The following is a 25,640-nucleotide window of genomic DNA, read 5'->3' as shown; positions in this document are numbered from 1 at the left end:
CCAAATAAAAGATTATCATTATTATAAGATCACTTGTTTGTCTGTCTGTCTGTCGTGTCGTGTGTAATTTTGATAGATTAAAATTCAAATTTGCGGATTTCAAAGCGCACCGCACCGTGCGCGTGGTGTAGTGTAAAACACTTTGTCGCAGTTTGTGCATCGGCGAAGCGTTGCAGAAGCCGCGAGAAAGCATTGTCCCACCGATCGTGCTTGAGCTGCTACAGAAAACTCTGGCAATGAGAATAATTAGGTGGTGAAATAGACATCAACGCGTGTGCAAACGTGGATATCTAGATTGTAATAAAGGTATGCTGTTTTACCTACGACGTAACGAAAACGTTTTATGTTGTGTTTGTTTGCTTGCCGCAAAACATACTATGCCGATTTTGATGCAATTTTTTACATTACATAGCTATTACCTCAAGTTAGGGTTTTAGACATTTTAGTACAAGTATTTTACAGTTATTTTAGACGAAATCTTAATTAGTCTAATCATGCATTAATTAATCTACCAAACCAATTAAGTCGTTATAGTTAATCAGTATTTATTTAGCAATTTTCATGTAAAGTTCCAGTTTACACCCTATATTGAACTATAAGTTACAAAAGCTCTAAATTCTTTTTTTTTTTTTTTTAAAGAATATTAGCCATGTTAAATGACTAATATTCCCCTTTCCTCTCCAACTAAGCGTCAGGCTTGTGCTAGGAGTAGGTACGACAATAGTGCAACGGGCGGGGTTTGAACCGTCGACCTTTCGGTTTTCAGTCCACTCCTTTACCGGTTGAGCTATTGAGGCTAAATTCAATGATCTTTTGATATTTTAACTACCTACCATTAAAAGAGTAGGTACCGTTAGGGCGGTTACGCACTCAACCGATCCGAGTCCGAAAAAATACGTTCCGACGTAGTCATACCTACAACTATTTGTATGGTATAGCTTATGACATATGACGTACTTAGATATTTTTAATATCCGTAAGTATATTCACGGATTCGGATCGGATGAGTGCGTGATCGCTCTTACCTAATGGCGAAATGAAAGTTCTCAACTATGTAGCCGGATGCATCCGTCAACTCCCAGTGCTGCTGTCATTACCTAGCTCATTATGAAAAGGTCCTTCGTACTACTGATGGTATCTCACGTAGAACCATGTAACGGTAAATTGTTTCTATTATTGTGCAACTGTTTTATCATTATCGCACATTAGCTGGATCGATCGGTCGACTGATTGACAGCCGGGTTGGTTCTCATTATGAAATAAAATGCCAACGTTAATGAGTTTTTATTGGGTAACGATTTGCCGACTGTATTACTTGCGCCTAGTCTCTAGAGGTGGGCTGTTTTCAGAGTTAGAATGTGAAAAACCGGCCAAGTGCGAGTCAGACTCGCGCACCGAGGGTTCCGTACTACAGTCGTATTTTTTCAGACACTGCACGACGATAAGTCAAAAACTATGATGCATAAAAATAAATAAACATTCTGTTTTAGAATACACAGGTGAAAGACGTCTGTAATCTGTGAGTACGAGTGGCTGTCATTCATATGCTCATACCTATATGTGAGGTTTTGTCGGCCTCAACGACAGAGACAACTCTATACGAATTCGTTATCTCTTTCTAAATGTCGATGTACCTACTTACATTATTTTCTGACGCGTACCTACTGTACCTATTAGTATGAAAAAGCAATATCTACTTACCTACCAGATACTTATCGCATTCAAACACTCACATATATTCTGGCCAAAGTTCTATAAAATCCTAGCTATAGGTAGGTAGGTATATACCTACATATAGGTAGGTATACTACTTTTAAGCTAACAAATAGAACCAATAGATTAGGTATAGTTCCTCAAAACTTTCACATCTTTAGGCATTTTCTGATTAAGTTTTTAGAGCATTAACCAAATTAATTACCTAAGTATATAAATTTTGTTGACTTTATCTTAAACTATTCTACATACATTTAAAACATATCTCCAAATGAATCAACGTTAAAACTTTTGCCGATAACACCTTGAATCCCAACTCCCGCCGGAAGAAACATTGAGACGAAAGTTAACCGCATCACAGACGCCACGGGACTACACACATGCGTGATGCGACGGCATGCGGGCTGCGGCACGGGTCCAAAATGTCCACACGGCAAATTGTCACAAATACTTAGTAAAATTAATGTAGCTATTTTATCTACGGGTAGATACCTACTTTAATATATTTGGGAAATTGACAAATTAAAACTAATCCTACTAAGTATCCTATTAATATTATAAATGTGAAAGTGTGGATGTTCGGATGTTTGTTACTCAATCACGCAAAAACTACTGGGCGGATTTGACTGTAATTTGGAATGAAGATAGATTATACCTACCCTGGATTAACACACAGGTTACTTTTATCCCGGAAAATCAAAGAGTTCCCGCAAGATTTTGAAAAACGTAAATCCACGCGGACGAAGTCGCGGACATCAGCTAGTTAATAAATAATATCTACTCAATAATAGGTTTTAAATGGTTATAATATATAACTACCTAGGTAGGCAGTTATCTCGTCTAAATGGATGGAAATTCTTCTCTATATATATTCAGAGATATCTCTGTCTACAAAAGAAAGATAACTTATTAGACTAGAATCCAAACTGAGTCTAATATGAACTGTATTGATACAATCAATAAATTAAAATTCAACGTTGATGAACTACCATTTTGTAGTAGGTAGGTAGGTAGGTAGGTAGGTAGGTAGGTAGGTAGGTAGGTAGGTAGGTAGGTAGGTAGGTAGGTAGGTAGGTAGGTAGGTAGGTAGGTAGGTAGGTAGGTAGGTACAACATGAACAACATATAACCTACTATCTAAGTATAACTGATCGGCTCTATAGCTTGCCGGGTGGAATTTTAGAAAATCCTATTTATTAGGGATCTATGTTAGAAGGAAACTCTATCTGATCTCAAATTAGATGGATCGGCTTGAGCTGTATTTCTAATATATAGATACGTACCTACCTACCTATCAGTTAGTGCATAAGATATCTCTTTTTATACTGTAAAATCTAGATTTGCGTATCGTTATTGCATTCCGTAGCATTTGCCTTCCACGTTTCTATCCACCAGATTCCAATAGAAGTAGAGTTTAGGGTTCACTTTAGAACTTTATTTTGGTACTTTTCTACAATAATTATTAGTTATTACAAATAGCCAATCAAAGTGCAAAAGATTTGGAAGAAAGGCACAAAACTTTCCAGTATTATCTCTTCGAGTGCCTTTGCAATAAATCTAAATATGTATTTGAAAATGCTAAAATATTTTAAAAATACTTTTCTATAAATAATTTATGTTACCCCTTCCGTATACCTAAACTCCACAGGGATTCGAAGCTCTACAAAGCTTTATAATATTTGTAGATACAACCACAAGTGGCGTCACTCACCGGCACTGTCGACGGCGCCGGGCGACTCGGGCACGGCGTCGCACTCGCGCTCCTCTCTTCTCTGCTCGAACTCACTGCTCACTCTCCCCCCCTGCCTACTGCCGTTCAGTCCCAGTATCGCGTCTATCGTATGCCGCGGACCCTGGTTCATGGGCACTTGGGTCAAACCTAACCTAGTCTTTACGACGTCGAAACTTTGGTTCAGATGCATCTGCTGCGCGTGAAAGAACATCCCCATTCTGTTCAACGTCTCCAAGTTCTGCTGATGCTGAGTCATAGATATCGACTGGTCGGTGACGTTTATCGAGGACGTGGAGTTGGGACTGCTCATCTGCGATCGCGGACTGTTGGTCTCCGACCGGTCCGGCGTCTGGGAGCCGTAGAATCGGTCCTCGGTGACGTCCATCGTGCCCGAGCGGCCGAGCGCGACTGCCTGAAGCCGCGAAGCCTCGGCGGGGTTGTGAAAGGGGCGGGGCTGCGAGTGGGGGTGCAATTGCCCATTGAAAGTGCGAATTTTCGGGTCGCGAAGTGATTTTGTTTGGCGGCGCGAGGCACTATTAGCATTCGCCCCTCGGGACTTCCTCGTGGTATTGAAGCGTTCAATAGTGTTTTTCACCTCTGATTGGGCCGATTGTGCCGAGTGTCGGCTGATCGTTCTTTGGATCCGACTTGTTACTGTTTACTTTGCGTTCTTTGAACGTAATAAAGTTTTTCGATTGTCGTTGATTTCCTTCTACCCTTTCCATTTGTATTTTATTGAGTTTATGGAGTTTACGCACCGCGCAAACTTTTCTGGACTTGTATTATTTCATGTTCTGAAATTGATAGGTAGCTGGTAGGTACTATTCCTTCAACCCCTTAGCTAATTAGAAACACGTTGCTCCATATTAATTAGAAGTCCAAAACATTGGTGCGAATGTCAATACATGAAGCGCACAGTACAAATAGAGCGCTAATTAATCAGACTGAAGCAATTACACTCGTAATTGGCTGACGAGTACACTCGTGCGGGTCGGAGCGGGCAAACAGTCGGCCATCTGTCTGTTAACACACGAATTTAACCAAATCGGTAAACCGGTAACCCAACAATAACAGCTTTCACGACTGACCGCTTCAATACATCTTTTAAAAGCTTCTTCATCACATTCAACTTTACACCTTGTCTTCACGTGCTCCACAGTACATTTTCTAATAACGTTAGTGAGTTAGTTGCGGCCTTTTGCGGTCGGAAGCGCCGTTGTCAATATGACGGTTGTCTCGCTCGGCCGGAGCGCGCGTCTCGCTCGGTCTCATCTCGGCGGTGGCGACGGTTGCTAGGGGGCGGGGCGCGCGTGACGTCACGGCCGCTCGACCAATGGGCGCGCGCGAGTTTTTTCTTGGACGCGGGTCTTTTGTGCGGGTTTGTTTTGTCCGCGCGTCGGAGGGTTAACTCGGGGAAATAACGAGTAGCTTAGAGAAAAGCGCGTTAGCTTTAGACCGGCGTGTTTAAAGTTAGCGCCATTAACACCTTGTTATCTGTGCTGACTGCTGCTTGGCTTCCTTTCAATTCAGACTTGTTTGAATAATTTACCTTTAAATGTATTGAGTTCTTCTATTGAATTTTTTTAAGAAGCAGTTGATATTTTTATCTGTAATGCAGCTTTCTTTAGATCTCGTTTACCAGGTACGATATATCTACCTACCTACTAGGTAGGACCTATTTGTAAAACTTTATTTATGTTTTTAACTTCATTCATGACGACCTCCCCGGCGCAGTGGTAAGCGCCGGGTTCGACTCCTGGCAGGGGTTTGGAATTTTATAATTTCTTCAGATCTGGTACGGTCTTCGGCCATGGCTTTCATGGCATCTTTTTATTACCTACCAAAGTTCTTTCAAATAAATGATTATTTATTTATCTATTTATTTTTTAAGACTGCATCATCACTTACCACCAGGTGACATTGCAGTCAAGGCTAACTTGTACTTGAATAAAACAAATCTATAGATAGGTAAGATCTGAAGAGATTTTGATGTAGGTAAGTAGGTACCTAGGTACCAGGTAGGTAATTTCCCTATTGCTTGAACCATAGTTCCTTCCTAGCCTAGGCTTAGGGCTGCTAGGTTACCTACATAAAATCCTATCCACAATCTGTCAGAAATCAGAATCTTTTAATTTACCAGAATATGGTAGGCTGTAGGCAGGTAGGTAAGTAAGTACCTACCTACGTGCACCATATATACCTAGTAGATAGGTACCTACCTATTATTTACATAGGTAGGTACCTATAGTACTAACTTACTAATTAAGGAAAAATTGTACGTACCTAACTAACATACTAACAATCTATGGATGGAAACGTCTGAAATAAGCGTTTAGATATTTATTACTTATTTCTTTATATCCACATGTCATGCAACATACCTAATTAGGTATGCCACTAGCCGTGCTAGTATGCTACTATAGCCGTGCTAGTATGCCACTAGCCGTGCTAGTATGCCACTAGCCGTGCTTTTATTTTTATTTACCTATTAGGTACATATTGTTTTTCAATAAAATATAGAGATTACCTACCCCCTACAAACAAACTCACAAATTTTACCTCTTTTTTTTTTTTTTTTTAATAGATATAGCGAGCAAGCGAGCAGGCGGGTCACCTGATGTTAAGTGATTACCGCCGCCCATGAACATTTGCAGCACCAGAGGAGCCGCCGATGCGTTGCCGGCCTTTTAGGAATTTGTTGGTCCGCCCCTTGAATAACCCCATGTTATAATCTAGTGGGAACACCGCCGATGGGAGTTGGTTCCACAGTTTGCACGTGCGTGGAAAGAAGGATCTGGCGCAGCGGACGGTCGAAGTGCACCAGACACCCAGATGGTGAGGGTGAAATTCCTTACGGTGGCGCGCGGTGCGGTTGTAGAAAAAAGAGGGTGGAATGAGGTCAAAAAGCTCTTCAGAGCACTCCCCATTATACAGGCGATAGAACACGCATAGAGAGCTAACGTCTCTGCGGTGCTCCAGGCTATCCAACGAGGCGGTTAGTTTGGGATCGTCCACAAGTCGAACAGCCCGCCTTTGGATCCGATCAAATGGAAGGAGTTGGTACTGGGGTGCTCCAGCCCAAAGGTGGGAGCAGTACTCCATGTGAGGGCGGACTTGCGCCTTATAGAGTAGGAGCCTATGCTCGGGCGCGAAGTACCGCTTTGCTCTGTTGAGCACCCCAAGCTTTTTGGAGGCTAATTTGGCCTTGCTTTCCAAATGATCGCGGAATTGAACCTCGCTCGAAATGTGGACTCCAAGGATCCCAATGCTGTTGGAAGGTGTGAGGGGAGTGCTCTGAAAGAGAAGAGGCAGTGTAAAAGGGGACTTCTTGGCGGAAAACGCGCAAACCTGTGTTTTAGTTGGGTTAAATTGCACTAGGTTTTGTGCGCCCCATTCTGACACTTTACCTAGGCAGGTTTCTATGTCAGACACAAGTTTGGCTCTACACTCCTCCAGCACTGCGCGAGAAAGCTGTGTATGTCCTTTGTACAGGGCATCACCCGTACTGTCATCCGCATAGCAATGGATGTTGTTGTGATGCAACATGTCATTGATATGCAGGATGAACAGTGTGGGCGATAGCACCGAGCCCTGAGGGACGCCAGCATTGATGGGTCTTTATAATCAGTTAAGTATAAATGCGAAAGTGTGTTTGTTTGTTGGTTTGTCATTCAATCATGTCGCAACGGTGCAACGGATCGGCGTGATTTGTTGCATGGGTAGGTACTTAGCTATACCTAGTTAAAGGCCTGGAGAGTGACGTAGGCTACTTCTTAACCTGGAAAATCAAAGAGTTCCCAAGGGATCTTTTAAAACCTATTTAAATCCACGCGTAGCTACGAAGTCGCGGGCATCAGCTAATACCTATAAGATAAGTATAGAAAGTGTAGATAATGCCATTTGCAAAATAGATAGGTAAGTATATAGTATCCTACTACGTACTACCTATAGGCACCTATCTACTTCCTACAGCAATTGTCGAATAGGTGCAAAACCACTAAGTACCTTAGTAGGTAGAAAATGAAAGCAATAATTGATTTGTTATCAGTTATCAGTTATCAGTTACTATCATCGCAATAATTACTGAAGCGACTGAAATCATCACCGCAATGAATCGTTTTTACGTCGCTTTACTATCGACAAATTGCGGCAAATTGAATGGCTTTTGAAAATAAGTGAAATTAGTCGCGCTCCGCTCGCGTGACGCTTGTGTTAATTATTTACACTCAATCTGACTAATGAATCGAGTGTGTCGTGGATTTGTTCAGCTGCTAGGTACTGTACCCGTAGTACAACATTTTACGTCTCACCAAACGAAACCAAATTCGAGAGTCGAAATACTTCCGCGTTACAGTAAACTGGATCTTAAATACCTTGTTTTAAAGCTCAAGTTTGTCTACACTTCTACAGCCAGCGCTCCAAGCGGAAACATTGCGAAATTAAAATCAGTGGCATTGAATATTTGACTTCAATTCAAGGCTGTTTAGGTCCATTTTACTGTAACGCGGAAGTATTTCGACTCTCGAATTTGGTTTCGTTTGGTGAGACGTAAAATCTTGTACTACGGGTACTGTACGCGACAGAGAATGATGTGCTTTCGAACATTGGCGCGAGCAATCAGCTACACATTGCATTAGCGATATTGTACCTACCCACCATACATACCATTGTGTTCTGTTACTTAATTAATTAGGTATTATATCTCTATCTCTATCTAAGTAGGTATAAGTATATGAAAATGAATCACTAAATGTGTTGCTCGACGCAAATCTCGGGAACAGCTGAACCGATTTCGCTAATTCTTTTTTATAATATTCCTTGAAGTACGAGAATGGTTCTTACGGAGAGAAAAATTTTAAAAATTTGAATCGACTGTTAGGCGGTACGAAGTTCGCCAGGGCAGCTAGTTTTACAATTAAAAAGAAATGCAATCAATCATCGAATTAGAATATACCTAATGAGTGAATTCGGTATTCGATTTTCTTTGGCATGTGTTCAATTACCTACCTACCTACCTATTATCGTTGTCCAGCAGTATACGACGAGCTTTTTTTGAATTAATTTGTGTAAGTTTGAAGTGAGTTTAATTTCTCCACCTTTTCACTCAATATAGTTGGAACAATAGAAGAATGGTTCGTCTATCAATTAACGGTAACATTATTATAATTATCAAAGAGAGAGAAGATACAGTTACAAAAATAGCTCGCTCACCGAAAAGCCAAACCATAACACAGTCCAACAACTCGAGCTGTCAGAACCGACAGTGGCGGTTTGGATGTCTATATGCACGTTCGAAAACGCGTCACATTTGTTTATTATTTCCTCTCAAATGAAAAAAAAGTCCAAGTCCAAGTCTCAACCGAAATAGCAGTCAAAAAAAAGATTTTAGGGTTCTGTATCAAAAGTAAAATTTGATTTTACGTTCGACATTCTTCTTCTAATAGAGGATCGAGGCCTCGTTTCGTTTTAAAAATACACGAGATAGATAGGTATTACGCGGGTTAACATAATTACGTCATCAGCACGCGGAAGGAAGCGGCACAAAGCTAGTAAAGTAAATAATAACCGTCCTCCAGTTCATCCAATTACATCTGATCTTCATTACGGAGTTATGACAACATTTTTGGAGCAATTAAGGCAACTCTTTGAGGCGGTAATGATCGTTTAATGGGCCCGCAACAATCACTGCGGGGACGGGGGGATGCGAGGGGGAGGCGAGGGGGAGGTTTGCGCAGAAAGGATAATTCTGTGATCAAAGCCTGACAACGACAGGTGCACAGTGGGGTGACCATGGGACTACATGAGTAGATTTGGGATTGAAAAGGTCGGACAATTTTTCATTTATATACCTACCTACCTACCTAGATTCAAAATACTTGTAAAGTTTAATTGAACAATGCGCTGCGCTGCAGGACGTGGCAGTGTCTTGCTACATACAAACTATATTTACCTACCGCGCATGTAAATTTAAAAACATTTTTTGTTAAAATGGACTCCAATACCTACTCGTGATTTCAATCAAAACAGTATAAATAAACCAAACAACCAAAGATTTCCTACGAAATTTTTGCAAAACCGACCAAGTGCGAGTCAGACAGAATGCCAGAAAGAAGGACCGTTTTTAAGTACCCTTTGGGAACGGAACTGTTAAGACCTAACTGACTAACTGTAGGTACACGGACGAAGTCGCGGGTGTCAGCTAGTTAACACCCAGTCATGGTTGAGCTGATATGTTCACGGACACTGTTTGATGTTCGTTACCTCAGCCAGTAGAATCCTTGGATCTGCGGATGTCAGTCCTCGCACTCCCAGCAGCGTGGCTGTCGGCGCGCCGCCGCCCGCAGAGTCCCACATTAATGGTCGGTCCGCGTTATTAATTACCCGCTGGTTGTCTGTAACCGCTCGTTTAACCCGACGCTATGCACTCGGACCTTCAGCCTCCAGCCCCCTCCCCCTCCCCCTCCCCCCTATGTTTGTGTATCCTTACAAATTGCACGCAATTTTTTTGACATTCATTTTATTTATGCATGTGAGTGGAGAGTTTTGTTTCAATTTATTTCATTTGACACAAAACAGTCTGCGCTGACTAAATTACGCTGCGCGAGGCGTCGTCGCGTTGATTATACTTACACTCAAGTATACAATCAATCTCTCATTCGCGAATTTTGCATTGACAAAGCGTCGCCCAAGTCGCGAGAAAACGTTGTCGCACTGATTGCACTTGGGCTCTCAGTAGGTACTGTAGCAGTCCTTTTGCTAAATATTATGTTAATGTTGAGTTACAATGTAAAGGATTCTTTAAATGATAAGAAAGCCAAACAGTTCTAATAAGTAAGTAGGTATAAGTGATTTTGTAAAGTGGTGATAATAAAAAAGAATACTCGGCTGAGTTTGTTGTGGGCTCTTCTCACTCTCAGACCTGGACGCGTTTAGAACCCTCGTAGCTTTAGTTTTAAGTTCACGTAATCAATTATTATCACCACTAGGTATAGGTATAATCATGCTACAAATCCAACAACCGACAATTAAAAAGTGTAAGTAGGTATACCTAATTTATTACCTATTTTGAATAGGTAGGTAGGTAAATGATTCGACTTAGACTTCAACTAGTATTGTAGGTATGTTACTTCATCGAGTTAGTTAGGTAAAACTGCAAAGCAAAATAAATTAACCCGATTAAACTAAACAGCAACAGCGTTAATTGATGGCAGCGAGCGAAGTTTTTGGTTCTCCCCGGGATTAGCGGCGGGGGGAGGAGGGAGGAGATGGGGGGGGGGGCAATCAATGTCGGTTAATTGGCGCTTTAATGCTGCCTCATTCAACAATTACACCGCTGTCAACTGGCGGGCCGCTAGAGAGTAGGGACGGCTCACGACTATCGATAAGGGAGCTCCTATGGTATCTTTTCGATAGCTTGTTCTAAATCCTAAATAGCCGAGATGGCTAAATTGCTGGACTCTCTGACTGACTGACTGACTGATCTATCAACGCACAGCTTGAACTAGGTAGGTACTAAATGGATCGGACTGAAATTTGGCATGCTATTATGACGTAGGCATCCGCTAAAAAAGGATTTTTGAAAATTCAACCCCTAAGGGGGTGAAATTAGGGTTTGAAATTTGTGTAGTCCACGTGGATGAAGTCGCGAGCATAAGCTAGTCTAAATAATAAAGGAAAAGGTGACTGACTGACTGACCGACTGATCTATCAACGCACAGCTCAAACTACTGGACGGATCGGGCTGAAATTTGGCATGCAGATAGCTATTATGATGTAGACATCCGCTAAGAAAGAAGTTTTGAAAATTCCCCTCTAAGGGAATAAATGAAATAGGGGTTTGAAAATTGTGTAGTCCACCCGAATGAAGTTGCGGGAATAAGCTAGTAGGTACTCACCTATTAAATAAAATAGAAACATTGAGTTTTTCAGTTCGTCGACATCAGCCTACCAACTCGTAGGTGGGTGCGTCACTAAACCAAAACGTGATGTGGTGGTTGTAGATTAGGTAGGTAGGTACTAGGTAGCCCCCCCCCCCCCCACTTATTGGAATCAATCTGGAACGCAAACTCGTTTCATTTAACGTTCAATTCTCGATTAAGCGATTCATTATTTTAACTTTAAGGGTAATGTTCAGTCATTTAAACCTCGCGCACATTATTTATGGCTGCAATGATTTTCACTTGTATACTGATGCTGATGCTGATGCTGATGCTGATGCTGATGGTTTACCCAACAACTAAATATGCTTACAAATCATAGATACCTTGGTTTGTTTGAAGAAACAACTACTACTACCTCCCTGGCGCAGTGGTATGCACTGTGGTCTTATTAGTCGGAGGTCCCGGGTTCAATTCCTGGCAGGGGTTTGGAATTTTGTTATCTCTAAATTTCTGGTCTGGTGGGAGGCTTCGGCCGTGGCTAGTTACTAGGCTAGTGGAGGTTGCAATGACATCTAGGTATAACATCTGTGTCACAATCATCATCATGATGATCACTCTCTGGTCTCCTCTCAGAATAAAAACGGTTCGGCCGTAATCCACCGTTGGCCAAGTGCAGATTGGCAGCCTTCACACACCTTGGAGAATATTGCGGAGAACTGGCAGCCATATGGTACAGGTTTCCACACAGTGCAGCAGTGGTTCGACATCATCCACACATGATTTCAGGTTTTTTGTACACCAAAAAAATAGAATGTCTATAAAAGTTCAAAACTTCTTCATATTGCTTTATTCTTCTTAGATTTCCTTCTTTACTTAGACCTACATATAACTTAATTTTGGGGAGTAAGTACCTATTAATAAAAAATTGGTCAGGTGTGAGTCGGACTAGCACAGGAAGGGTTCCGTATTATCGTACAAGTTTTGAAATTTCTAGTAGGTAAGTATATTATTACCTATATGTAGTAGTGTAGTATTATTATTAGTATGCTATGATAGCGGCAACAGAATACACATTCAGAGAAAATTTCATGTCTAACAATTATGGTTCACGACGAGATACGCTGACAGACAGACGGACGGACGGACGGATAGCGGCGGAGTCTTGACACCCTTCGGGTACGGAACCCTGAATATCCATATGAATACTTTGAAAGCTTTAAGCTAATTAAACTGTGGAACGATGTATGCTCGGAGTTGGCGAAGTTAACAAAAAGGGAAACTCGCGCAGTCTTGATGCCGCCCGCCCGCCCGCCCGCCCGCGATGTGCGCGGCTCTTTAAGGCAGTTTATTTGATTAGAGCTCATAATGTTTGCGGCTGCGGGGTGTGGGGGGAGAGAGGGGGGGGGAGGGTATAATTAAATAGTTCGGCTCTGAATCTACCCTGAATACACAAATAAGTAATATCTTTCGGTGCAGGGTTGATCTGTTAATTATTCACGTACCTACTCATATTATTATTAGATATATAGTGTTCTTTATAGTTTTGCCCTTTAATGTTGGGAACCCCAAAGTGAGCTCCAAACGAAAGCTCAAAGAATCTTTAAAAACCTAATTCCTTGAAGACGAAGACGCGGGAATCCCTAAGCTATTCACTTGTATTATATTTAGTAGGGACCTAGATACAAAGTTAGAACAGAGCGGAATGACATGGAAACACGATTAGGAGCACAACTAATAGGACAAGGGGTGAATTACGGAGGCGCTGGTCCTCGAGGAGGAGGAGGCATTCAGAGGTCATCTCCGCCAATCGAGTTACGGAACTGCTACCTGCGTCCTGCAGGCGACTTGCGGCAGTATGGGGCAAATGCTTACATGCAACATTATTTCATTCTTGTCACCTGCCTCGTTGGTCTAGTGGTTAGCATGTGATGTCGAGGTCCTGGGTTCGATTCCCGGGTTGGGCTAAAAATAGTTAGGTACTTATTGAATTGTATTAATATATTATAAAAAGGAAAAGGTGACTGACTGACTGATCTATCAACGCACAGCTCAAACTACTGGACGAATTGGGCTGAAATTTGGCATGCAGATAGCTATTATGACGTAGGCTAAGGAAGGATTTTTGAAAATTAAACCCCTGAGGGGGTAAAGGGTTCGAAATTTGTGAAGTCCACGCGGACGAAGTCATGGGCATTAGCTAGTTCTGTAATAAAAATTTTCAATGCTAGCCTGGAGTTAGGAGGTTGGCAATGTGTCACCCCGTGCCTTGGAGAGCATGTGAAGTTTTCGGTCCTAGGCCTGATCTCGCTCCGGTCGTGTCGAATTTCCGTCCCATCGGGCTATGAGAGTGAGGGAATAGAGAGTGCACCTGTGTTTGCGCACTATAATATCTCCCTAACCCGATGCGATTGAGCGCGGGTGTGCGGGGCGTCCCCCCGCCTCATACCCCGATTGCCGTCTCGACCCGTGCACACTATACCTACCTACCTATCGTAGAAATGATCTGTAAAGCTGCTCCATACTGTCTGGTCAGCGAGCAATCAGCGCACACTGCAGAGCCGGTAACTCGGCAACCGCGCGCCGCGGCACGGCAACACGCGGCGCTGTTCAACGCTAACTCACTTGCCACACTATCCCGGGACTCCCACGTCCACTCCCTGGGGAACTACCCAACTTGGTCACTTGCCATATTGCCGGCTAAGTTGCCTACAGATTAATAAAGAAATCAATGCCACAGACTCACAATATAAAAGATTTAAAAATCGACTTAAAAAAATCCGTAAAAAGTGGCGTCGATTCCAGTCCTTCCTTTAACCAAAATACATCTTTTTTTTAAATGACTATGTACTATTTATTATTGGTTAAAAACTGGCCAAGTGCGAGTCATACTCGCGCATCAATTGTTCCGTACTACAGTCGTATTTTTTCGACGTTTACGACGTTACCGCCCGCCAAATTTCATAAATTTAGGTCAACGGGAGGTCAATACTCAATATACCATATTATAATATGTGATCCTATATAAGGGTTCATTTTTACCTTTAGAGGCACGGAACCCTAAAAAGGATAGAAAGCGTTTTTATTGTTATCTATCTTTTATTATTACCTACTAGGTATTAGGTAAAGGCTTTTTTTTTTTTTTTTTTTTCGAGGGGGAAATCTTCTAAAGATACCCAATCGGGTTATGTGGGATTTCTACCCACTAAAACCCCCTCGGTGGCCCTCCTCCGCGCGTTATTGAGAGGCTCCGGGAACTCTAAAGAATGTACGCCGGTGCCTCTCTCGCGCGACGCCCGTTGGACACATCCTGGCGAAAGTGCAGCTAGTCGCGACCTCGAAGTCCTAGCGCCAGGGACTATTGGTTAGACTGATCAGGACGTTGATCAACGCCGCCCTGATGTCTCCGCCTTCGAGCAGGATCAGCTCGCTCGCGAACCCGCTCGGCGGCCTCCTTCTTGAACATTACTGTTTCACAGAAGGAGACCACTGCCCGCCATGCTTTATTGTCCTCCAGCATTGCCGCTATGACAGCCGGTGGTGACAAGTCTCTCCCTATGCAGCCGACCAGGGTGCACCGCTCGGACTCCCAGGTAGGGCACTCTTCAAGCGTGTGCTGCGCGGAGTCCCTGTCCTCATCACAGTGGTGACATCGCGGGGTCATCTCGCGACCGATCCGACACAGGTACTCACCGAAACAACCATGTCCGGTAAGTACCTGCGTCAGTCTGAAGGTTACGCTGCCATGTTTTCTCCCCAGCCAGGCTTCGAAGTTTGGTAGAATGGCACCGACGATGCGTTGGCGTGCGTTTCTCTCCTCGTCTAAACGCTTGCGCCAATTTACTAATGCTTGCCGGTGCGCTTGCCGTCGCAGAATTCCGGTATTCAACCCGTCTGCACTCCTCTCGCAAACTGCGCGGGTCTGGGTATACAGTCTCGCATCCATGTCCGCCAATATATCCAGAGGTGGAAAACGAGCCAGAATAGTAGCCGCCTCGAAGGATATGGTGCGGTATCCACGTGCAACCCTTATAGCTATCTTGCGCTGTACGCTATTTAGCTTCTTCCTGAGACGCTGGACACCTGAAAGCCTTTGCGACCATACAGGCGCCCCGTAGAGAGCTATTGATCGTACTACCCGGGCGTAAAGTCGACGAACCCCTTCTCGTGGCCCCCCGAGATTAGGCAGCAGACCGTGCATTGCACCAACTACTTTTTGGATTCTGGGGACAAGGCGCTCAAAATGTTCTTCAAATCCCCATCTGCCGTCCAAGGTAAGACCCAAATATTTTAAGTATTTTCCTACCTGGACATCTACGTCACCCACGCGAATCAACGAACTGGGTGGTTCCAGACGCCTGGGTAGCCCGTGGAACCATAGTGCCTCTGTTTTATGAGGCGCTACTTAAAGTAGTCCGAGTTCGTGGATTTTATCCACTACGCAGGCCACCCCGGCCTCTGCAAGCCTTAATGCCCCCTCAAATGTGTCGCCTTCGGCTAGCACCATGGTATCATCGGCGTAGCAGACCATAGTTATACCAGACGGGACAGTAACACGAAGAACTGCGTCGTTAGGTAAAGGCCTATTACACGTTTATGGGATAATCTTCGTTTGTTGAGATGAGCAAAGTTAACTTATCAATTACTGTCTTGCGCTCGAAATTATCGACTCGAAACATACACGATGTTGAACAGCCTAGTAGGGTAAACGCACCTATACATGACACCAGGGGCATCTGGTAGTTATAGAAACAAAAATAATACAAAAAATCGGCTCGTGCAGGAAGTTAAGCGAAAACCACTTAACCGCCAGTCAGTTAGTCAGTCATTAGCGACACCACACAACGTCGACAAGTCATCATAACCCGATACCGATCTCACTGGAGCCTTTGTTATCGACCGCTGATATAATCATCTTCATAATCTCCACGTCGAAGCGATATTTTATGTCGATTTTGACTATTTGTAGGCATTTATTATTAATCAATACTAATATTATAAATGCGAAAGTGTGTCTGCATGTCTGTCTGCTAGCTTTTCACGGATCGACCGCTCAACCGTTTTTGACGAAATTTGGTACAGAGAATTTGGTGCACCCCGGGGAAGGACATAGGCTACTTATTGTCCCGGAAAAAAATGCCATATTACGGCATAAATGTAAATCTTAAATCTAAATATACCTATAAAATGAAAAGGTGACTGACTGACTGATCAATCAACGCACAGCTCAAACTATTGGACGAATCGGGCTGAAATTTGGGATGCAGATAGCCATTCTGATGTAGACATCCGCTAAGAAAGGATTTTCGCAAATTTACCCCTTAAGAGAGTAAAATAAGGGTTTGAAATTTGTGAAATCCACGCGGACGAAGTCGCAGACATAAGCAAGTAATAAATAAGTAAAATTTTTGATAAAAGTCCTCCTTTTCATTTATATTTTTTACTATGCACATTGTTCAAATGTTAAATACTAAAATCTGGCCAATACCCATCTCTCGATAAACATGAAAGCAGTTTTAACTTTGAACGAACATTTGCCACAAATCCCAGTTTAGAAGTCTAAACAAATATCCGCTGAGTCAGCCAATCCATCACGGGGATCATAATAACACGCACTCAAATTAATACCTGCCCGACCTCTAATAGATTTGAAGAAACACCCGCCAGCGCTACCTGACCCCACGCATTACCATTGCACACTTTCAAATATCATCTTTAATACCAAAGTAATAAGTTTCAAATCAGCGAAGACTACGCATGAATTTAGTTTGTAGTGTTCAGGTCGTACAATCTTGGTTAAAAAGTAATACTGCCTTATTAGTAATGTTAATTTTTGGGATATTTGGAGTAAAAAAGTTTCGAATGGCATTTAGAGTGCTTTTAGAATCGCCACCGATATATTTACGTACAAACTGCCGGTTTTTTTGTATGATTACTTTATTAGGTGCTATTACTTTTTTTAAATCTTGAGTGAGTGCTTATTAGGTCCTAATATTAACGAATTCAGGTATTTGATGAAAATCTTGATTCGTGAAGTCGTACCTAACATTCGTGATTGTTATGAAAGTTACAACGTAAAAATTTTGACAAATAATTAAATTGATTGTCCTACTCTGTTACTGTTCATGTTGCTTTGGCTCAAAAACATACATTTAAAATGGATAATAGGTAATTGAAGGTGTAAATCAGATACAGCATAGGTAAGTTATTTAAACTATTGTAATAATATTTATTCACTTTAATCCTTCCCGTAGTGTCTACGAATGTTTATATTTATAATCCTTTGACAAAAACTACTACTCCTCTACAAAGTGACCGGCCTTCTTCATTGTGATCTCAATTCTGAATGAATGAATCCGAAATGAATGAAATAACTATAATATAGCTTTTAGTCCGTTCTTCTAAACATCTATTGAATGCACACTTGAATTTATCAAACATTGTTTCCAGTAGATGTACTGATTTCTCAATCGTGAAGGTAAGTAAGTCCAATACTTTTTGTTCTTAAAGCTAAGTAGTTGGCCACTTTGTAAATTATTGATAAAGTAAGCCAAATAAGATTTTTTGACAATTTGTATCAGGGCAGTGTAAATTTTTAATGAAATCGCACGTTAAATTGTTGTTTTTTTTCAAAAAAGGTGTAGGCATATCATCAGTTCGTCAATCGTCGAAGGTTGCGTAAATAGGTGCCGCGGGGTCAATGCCACGTTGTAGGTGGAGAAATAAGCCCGAATTTTTTACGCTATACATTACGGGTTTGAAAAATAATAAATCATGAGTGTAAGTCATATGGTTATTTCTATTGGATTGTGTTTAGGTACCTAGTAGGTATTATATTGATAGAGCGAAGCTTTCGCTAAAGTTCTATTAGAGGTAAGTTAAACAAACGTATAGGTAATATCAACCAACTTTAAATGAAAAGAACTGACTAAATCTATAAAATTAGATTAGTTCAGCTGTGCAGCGAGCGAGGCGCTAAGCGGGCCGTCGCGCGTCGCTCGGGGCAGGTCGCAATATAAAACAATAAAATCCGATTAGCTCCTAATAAGCCGTCCAGCGACTCGAGATTACCGACGCGACGCGACGCCTTGACGATGCCAACGGCTCTCCACGAGCTCGACAAAATATGTCTGTGTGATGTGACTTTCCTGAATTTCACTCACTAAAATGTTTTTTTTTAATTTGTCATAGGAAAATCAACAGTGAACCAAAATATAATTTACTTAGAAGCTAATTACAAAAATATTTAAAAAAACAAATGCGAATCAGACTCGCGCACTGAGGTTTCTGTACTTCAATCGTATTTTATGGACATTTTGCACGATAAATCAAAAACTATTATGCCTAAAAATAAATAAAAATCTGTTTTAGAATGCACAGGTGAAGAGCTTTCATATGATACCCCACTCGATATATCTAGTTATCTTACTTAAAAAATTGGAAATAGATATCTACTAATTATTAGTTCATGACCACAATTTAATTTTTAGGGTTCCGTACCTCAAAAGGAAAAACGGAACCCTTATAGGATCACTTTGTTGTCTGTCTGTCTGTCTGTCAAGAAACCTACAGGTTACTTCCCGTTGACCTATAATCATGAAATTTAGCAGAAAGGTAGGCCTTATAGCAGACATTCGGGGAAAAATCTGAAAACCGTGAATTTAGGGTTAGAACACACAAAAAAAAAATTGTGGTCATGAACTAATAATTAGTATTTTCAATTTTCGAAGTGAGATAACTATACCAAGTGGGGTATCATATTATGAAAGGGTTTTTTCTGTGCATTCTAAAACAGATTTTTATTTATTTTTATACATCATAGTTTTTGAATTATCGTGCAAAATGTTGAAAAAATACGACTGTAGTACGGCTACGGAACCCTCAGTGGGCGAGCCTGACTCGCACTTGGCCGATTTTTTTGTGTGGTGTAACCACAAATTCACGGTTTTCAGATTTTTCCCCAAATGTCAGCTATAAGATCTACCTATCTGCCAAATTTCATGATTCTAGGTCAACGGGAAGTACCCTGTAGGTTTCTTGACAGACCGACAGATAGACAGACAGACAGACAACAAAGTGATCCCATAAGGGTTCCGTTTTTCCTTTTGAGGTACGGAACCCTAAAAATAACAATGAATGAATGAATAAATGAATGAAGATTTGGGAGAGTGAAGTTTAAATTGAGTGAGAAATAATAATATTATACCAGCTATTTTATTATACCACAGGTGCCTAGATTAGGATATTCATCGAAAATAATATGAAAACCATAATTAATCTATGATCTAATTATAGGCTGAACTATATTTTTTTCTTTATGACTCACTGACCCCCTATGAACCTTGATTTGCTTAAAAACTGTCAATTTTATTATTAGATATATTTTTAGCCGTAGATTTAGATTTATTCTAACCTTTCATTTGACTTCGATGAACAAACGGATAAGAATAGATATCTACCAATACCCTGTTGCTTAGTATGAGATCATCATTGCTTACATGTCACCAATGGTGATAGAATTTAAGCATCGAAACATTAACGTCAAAATAAAATGAAGCTAAAGTTCCATCATTTAAAGTCAAAAATTCCGTACCAAAATTTCTGATTTCGCAAGGTTTTCAATTGGAACGCTAACTTTAGATGTATTGACGAATTTGTGCTTAAATACTAGGCAGTTAATGTTCACTTTACTTTATTTGCTGAAATGTTTCGATACTCTATGAACGTTAGTGAGATGTACATACCTACTTACTATACTTACTCTATCGGCGAAAGAAGTTAGTATAGCGGTCTCTCTGTCACATAATCTCATACAAATGACTGAGACAAAAATTTCAGTGAGCGTCAAGCATTTTGAGTCACCAACCAATCACAAACATGTTTTCAAATAACATTCGAAATTCAAATCCAAATGTTAAAAAATATTCAAAACATAAAATTTCTTTGCTGATTGGTTGGTGTATCAAAATGGTTAGCGCTCACAATATACTTATGACATCAAGTTTAGAGAACCCCGGCGCGTCTTCATAAGATAAGATACCTACCTCACTAAATGCAACATCACTGCGACTGAAGATCAATCGAGTACCCTTTGATAGCCTCAAGTCGCAGCAGACATGTTGCGCGCCCGCGGCGGCGACGCCGAACTGCGAATCAGCTACAAATAACAAAGCGAATTTCTTAATCACCAGTCCAGAATAGCATCTCCAGCCCCTATCCCCCACTCCCTCCCCCGTATAGCCGCGTCCCGCTCGCTCTAATCGCATTAAGCATCCATTTTTGTAAGCGCTCGGAGCCCGATCCAATTTCAAACTCATTTGTTAGAGCGTAAAACAATTATTAAAAAACGCCAGTGATTCGGCGAGCAATTTTTGTCGTTTTACATCACTTAGCGGGTAACACTGTAACACTGTGGAGGTGGGAAACCAATTTGCTTACGAAATGTATCCAATAAAAACGCTCTTTATAGCGCACTACTATAGTGTCCCACTAGATTATAACATGGGGGTATTGAACGCGGATCAACAAATTCCTGAAAAGCTGGCAACGCAGTGCTGGTTACTCCGGTGCTGCAAATGTTCATGAGGGGCGGTGAGTGATCCGCCTGCTCGTTTGCTTGCTATAATATGTTATTATACCTGTACCCGTAGTATAAGATTTTACGTCTCACCAAACCAAACCAAATTCGAGAGTCGAAATACTTCCGCGTTACAGTAAACTGGTTCTTAACTGCCTTGCTTTAAAGCTCAAGTTTGTCTACACTTCTACAGCCAGCGCTCCAAGCGGAAACATTGCGAAATTAAAATCAGTGGCATTGAATATTTGACTTCAATTCAAGGCTGTTTAGGTCAATTTTACTTTGATGTCATTGTGTTTCGACTCTCGAATTCTAGCAACGTTTGGTGAGACGTAAAATCTTATACCTACTACGGGTCCAGAACTTATAACTTCCTCCCGGGAATGGCAAATCTTGTCCTAAGTGACATTTCTATCTACCTTACCCAACCCATGTGCTCCCTTTATTGAGTCAAACAATATTAACGTTTTTATCCATAAAAAAACCGGTCAAGTGCAAGTCAGACTCGCGCAACGAAGGTTCCGTACTACAGTCGTATTTTTTCGACATTTTGCACGATAATTCAAAAACTATGATGAATAAAAATAAATAAAAATCTGTTTTAGAATGCACAGGTGAAGCTATAAGTGATCCTATAAGAGTTCGTTTTTCCTTTTGAGGTATGGAACCCTAAAAACCAACGCATCCAATACGTATAACGCAATGATGTAAGTACCTATTAAAACAGTTGTTTATGAAACGAACTACACAACAAGTTGTAGTGAAAGCCCCAAACATCACAAACAATCAGCTTACGGCTCGGCTCCTCGCTCCTCGCTCCTCGCTCCTCGCTCCTCACTCGACGCACAAACAGTCAAACAGTCTATTAAACCGTTATCACTGAATCGTCACATTCCGCACAATTTGTCGCTAACAAAGATATTCTCATTTTATATCGGTAACAGATGGGAGAAAGCGATTTACTAAACATGAGCCAAAAATTGAAAATAATATTGCCCATTTCTGATTATTTTATTATAAAATGTTGAGAACATAGTACGTTAGTACTATTATATTATATATTACATAGTATAAGTGGCTTCAGTAAAATAGAGAACAATTATTTTGAATGTTTTTGATTTGAATTGCGAAATATGTATTATAAATCGGTAAGTTTATGCCTCTCCTGAAGAGTGTCGAGTTCGAGTAGTTCCTTTTTGCGCTGGGACACAGATATTATTCGCTCTACTCCAGTAGAATCTCTCCTCGCATCGCAAGCCCTTCGCAAGGGTCGGCTAATCGCCGCAGATAGCATCTCCGCTGTAATGAAATAAAATGCATTAGCGACGCACACAGGCGCGCCCGCCCTACGGCCTATACCTTGCCGTAATATCAATTCAGACTTTTTGTAACTAGGTACTTTGTTTGTTCAAATACGATTTGATTTGTTGCAATTTTTTCTGGTTTGAGCTTGATTATAATCACATCTGATAGTTAGAGAAGAGTATTTATAGGAATATAATGTTAACTATTGGATATAAGTTGATAAGTTAAAAAATATATACTTACTTTGATAATAATCTAGGTATTGTATGGTCGTCGTCGATGGCGTCGGACTACTGTATACAGCTTATACTGTGCTACAAGTATCAACCAGTCCCTAATTAGAGCAGTAACAGCGGGTCGCGACTCTAGGGTCGACAGTCGGTCACAATGACAGCACCCAGAGACGGGCCCGCCAGTCGCCAGTCGCCACCCGCTGGTATCCGCCTCGATCAGATCTACTTTGGTTCCGTACACTGTTTTCATAACACTTTCCTTAGGTAGGTATCTGAATTGTCGCTTATCGTAAATTTAAAAAAACCAGTCAAGTACGAGTCTGACTCGCGCACTGAGGGTTCCGCACTGCAGTCGTATTTTTTCAACTTTTTGCACGATAAATCAAAACTTTAACTTAAAAGTAGAGTAATTTCTGCGGCAAAATATTTTTATGTAAAAAATTTGACAATATTTGTCGTGTAGGTACGCCATGTGACGTCATTAATCGCTTTCCGTACAGCGTGCCATTAATAAAATTAATATTTTTTTAAATGAATAAAAATCATACCTATTTTTTTTTAAATTATTCTCTTTAATAATGAATTCTAGCCATATAAACTAACACTATACAAAACATCACGTCGTTTTATTACTACAGTCCCAGACCCTATTGCCTCTGTCCTCTGCCTGTGGTGCCTGTGCTGTCTAGCTAGGCCAACTCCAGTACATAGTAGTACCTACGACATTTTACGTCTCACCAAACGTTGCTAGAATCTGAGAGTCGAAATATAATAACGTCAAAATAAAATAGACCTAAAGCGCCTTGAATTGAAATCCAAAATCCAAAAGCCACTGATTTTAATTTCGCAACGTTTCCGCTTGGAGCGCTGGCTGTAGATGTAAGATCCAGTTTACTATAACGCGGAAGTGTTTCGACACTCGAATACTATCAACGTTGGTGAGACATAAAATCTCGTACTAAGCGTACTATTGCTCTATCGTTTACGAAGCTTAGAGAACTCTAAAGATACAAAAGAATGATTCGCAATAGTATAGCGGCGCCCCGCGGCGTTGCTCGCTCGCTAATCACATGTTACTGCGACGGGTTTGATATCACAATTAGATACGCGGAAATTATATTGCGTATTATTATGGTTATTTATACCTACTATGAATATACGATATTATTAGGGTTCCGTCCCTCAAAAGGAAAAACGGAACCCTTATAAGATCACTCTATTGTCTGTCTGTCTGTCAAGAAACCTACGTTTACCTAGAATCATGAAATTTCGGTTTGTTTCTTATTATTATTACAGTAGGTTACTATCTAGTACCTACTGACCTATGGTATGTATGTGAACCCAAGGTGTTAGCCTGAAGATGATGGTGAGTTTCCAAAGAGAAGTCGACGGTGTTAGCCGTGTTAGCGTCGAATTATTACTTACTAATAATTCCTCAAAGGGTACTAGGTATCCCATACCTCGTAAAGCAAGTAAACCCGTTGGGCCGTTGGTCCAGCATCTAATCTTCTGCGGGACGTGTTACATTGTGAGAGTTATGAAGCTCAGATTTACCTAATTCATAGTTCAAACTCTCATTATTCATTATTTAAACATGGCAGTAGGAAAAAACAACCATTTATCTCATTTTAACAACATTAGGGACACAAAATATCTCCATTAAACACATTGTAGCGACCCTCGCGACAATTAAAAATAGAAAAATTACATTTTATTGCGAGGCGCCATATTGAGTGCCGCCTCGAACAAATGCCAAGCTTTTTATACTCAAACACCAACTTAACACACACCTGTACAAAGAAATATCAACCTTATGGGATGGACATAGAGGTTTTACATACGCAAAGCGGTTGTGGCAGCGTAGTGAATGTAATCTTTTTGTTGATTTTGTGTTTGATTGTGTTACAACGTTTATCAATAGCTAACGAGTCAGCGGGGAGCGAGCGAGAGAGGCAGATGCGGTGGGAGTGAGATGACACATTTGTTATGATTTGGTTTCATGTTATTGGCCTCAATTATTATGTTTTGTTTGCAACGAAACGTCCTCAGCTGAAAAAAAAGAAAAATCTGTTAGGGTAGGGAAAAACTATTAAAAAAATATCAAAACATGTTTTATTAAAAGAGTTTAGAACTGTTTTTAAGGTTTTTAGAGTTTCGTATGTCATAAGGAAAAAAGGAATCCTTCATTGTGTCTGTTTGACTGTCATGTCTGTCAAGACCCGTCAAGGGGATCAAAACCTGTACGATAGCTACCTACCTCCCGCTGACCTAGGCATGAGAGGCAGGTAGCAACGTCTTCTATAATCTATAGCACAAGGAAAGGGAAAATCCGGAAACCGCATAATTTTGTGGTTACATCACAGAAAAAAATTAAAAAGTGTTATTTTTGTACGATGGTCTGGAACCCATCAAGTGTGAGTCTGTCTCGCACTTGACCGGTTTTTTTGAATCTAAATATATGAAAGAGAAATACCACTCGCTCACTGACTGACTGACTGACTGACTAATCACGAAATCTCAGAAACTATAAAGCCTACAAACTTGAAATTTGGAAGGTAGGTTCTTTCTAGGACGTAGGTGTCAGCTAAGAAACGGTTTTGTAAAATGGGGGGGTCGAAGGTTGTATGAAAGTCCTATGTTTTTGGAGTTAGAGACGTGAAAATCAACATTTAGGTTATTAGCTCTAAATAATAAAAATCTGTGTAAGTCAATTTGGGAAATTCCCCCCTTAAGGGTAGTAAAATAGGGGGGAGATGTTTTTATAGAAAAGTTTTAACTATTGTTCTTTTTACCTGAAATTTGAAATGTAGACTATTTCTAGGATGTATCAGATAAGAAAGGATCTTACTAAATTCCCCCCCTAAGGGAGTTAAATGGGAGTGGAAGGGTTATATGAAAATCCTATGTTTTTGAAGTTAGAGATATGAAAATTGGCATTTAGGTATTCTGGGTTCCGTGTCTTAAGGCGAGACTGAGTGAGTAGGTAAGTGAGGCCTTTTGCAGCGGGAAAATTTCAGATTTCATGAGAAACCAGAAATTTTACGCGGACAAAGTCGCGGGCATCTGCTAGTAAAAAATATTCAACACAATTTATACACTAAGTTAAATTGACATACAACACAATGTTACTATTGTAGACACGGTGGTGCTGCAACTAAATAGGTACCTACATTCTTGTCTTGGGGCAAAAAAGTTTTTCTCGGA

At 40.9% G+C, this 25,640-nt stretch overlaps 2 protein-coding genes across 3 annotated transcripts in view; both read right to left on the bottom strand.

The window, feature by feature from the left end:
• Positions 1 to 3,829, bottom strand: part of LOC138402544 (retina and anterior neural fold homeobox protein 2-like) — a 45,975-nt gene extending 42,146 nt beyond the window's left edge. The window contains exon 1 of the mRNA XM_069499557.1: positions 3,424 to 3,829. Within this exon, the coding sequence (XP_069355658.1) occupies positions 3,424 to 3,829 (406 nt within the window). The remainder of the gene's footprint in view (positions 1 to 3,423) is intronic.
• LOC117983527 (kynurenine/alpha-aminoadipate aminotransferase, mitochondrial) overlaps positions 1 to 25,640 on the bottom strand; it is a 154,650-nt gene that overhangs the window by 103,346 nt on the left and 25,664 nt on the right. The gene's annotated exons all lie outside the window — the stretch shown is intronic.

The sequence above is a fragment of the Maniola hyperantus genome, chromosome 7, assembly GCF_902806685.2.
Source record: "Maniola hyperantus chromosome 7, iAphHyp1.2, whole genome shotgun sequence".
NCBI lineage: Eukaryota > Metazoa > Arthropoda > Insecta > Lepidoptera > Nymphalidae > Maniola > Maniola hyperantus.
This window is presented reverse-complemented; position numbering and strand designations above follow the sequence as displayed.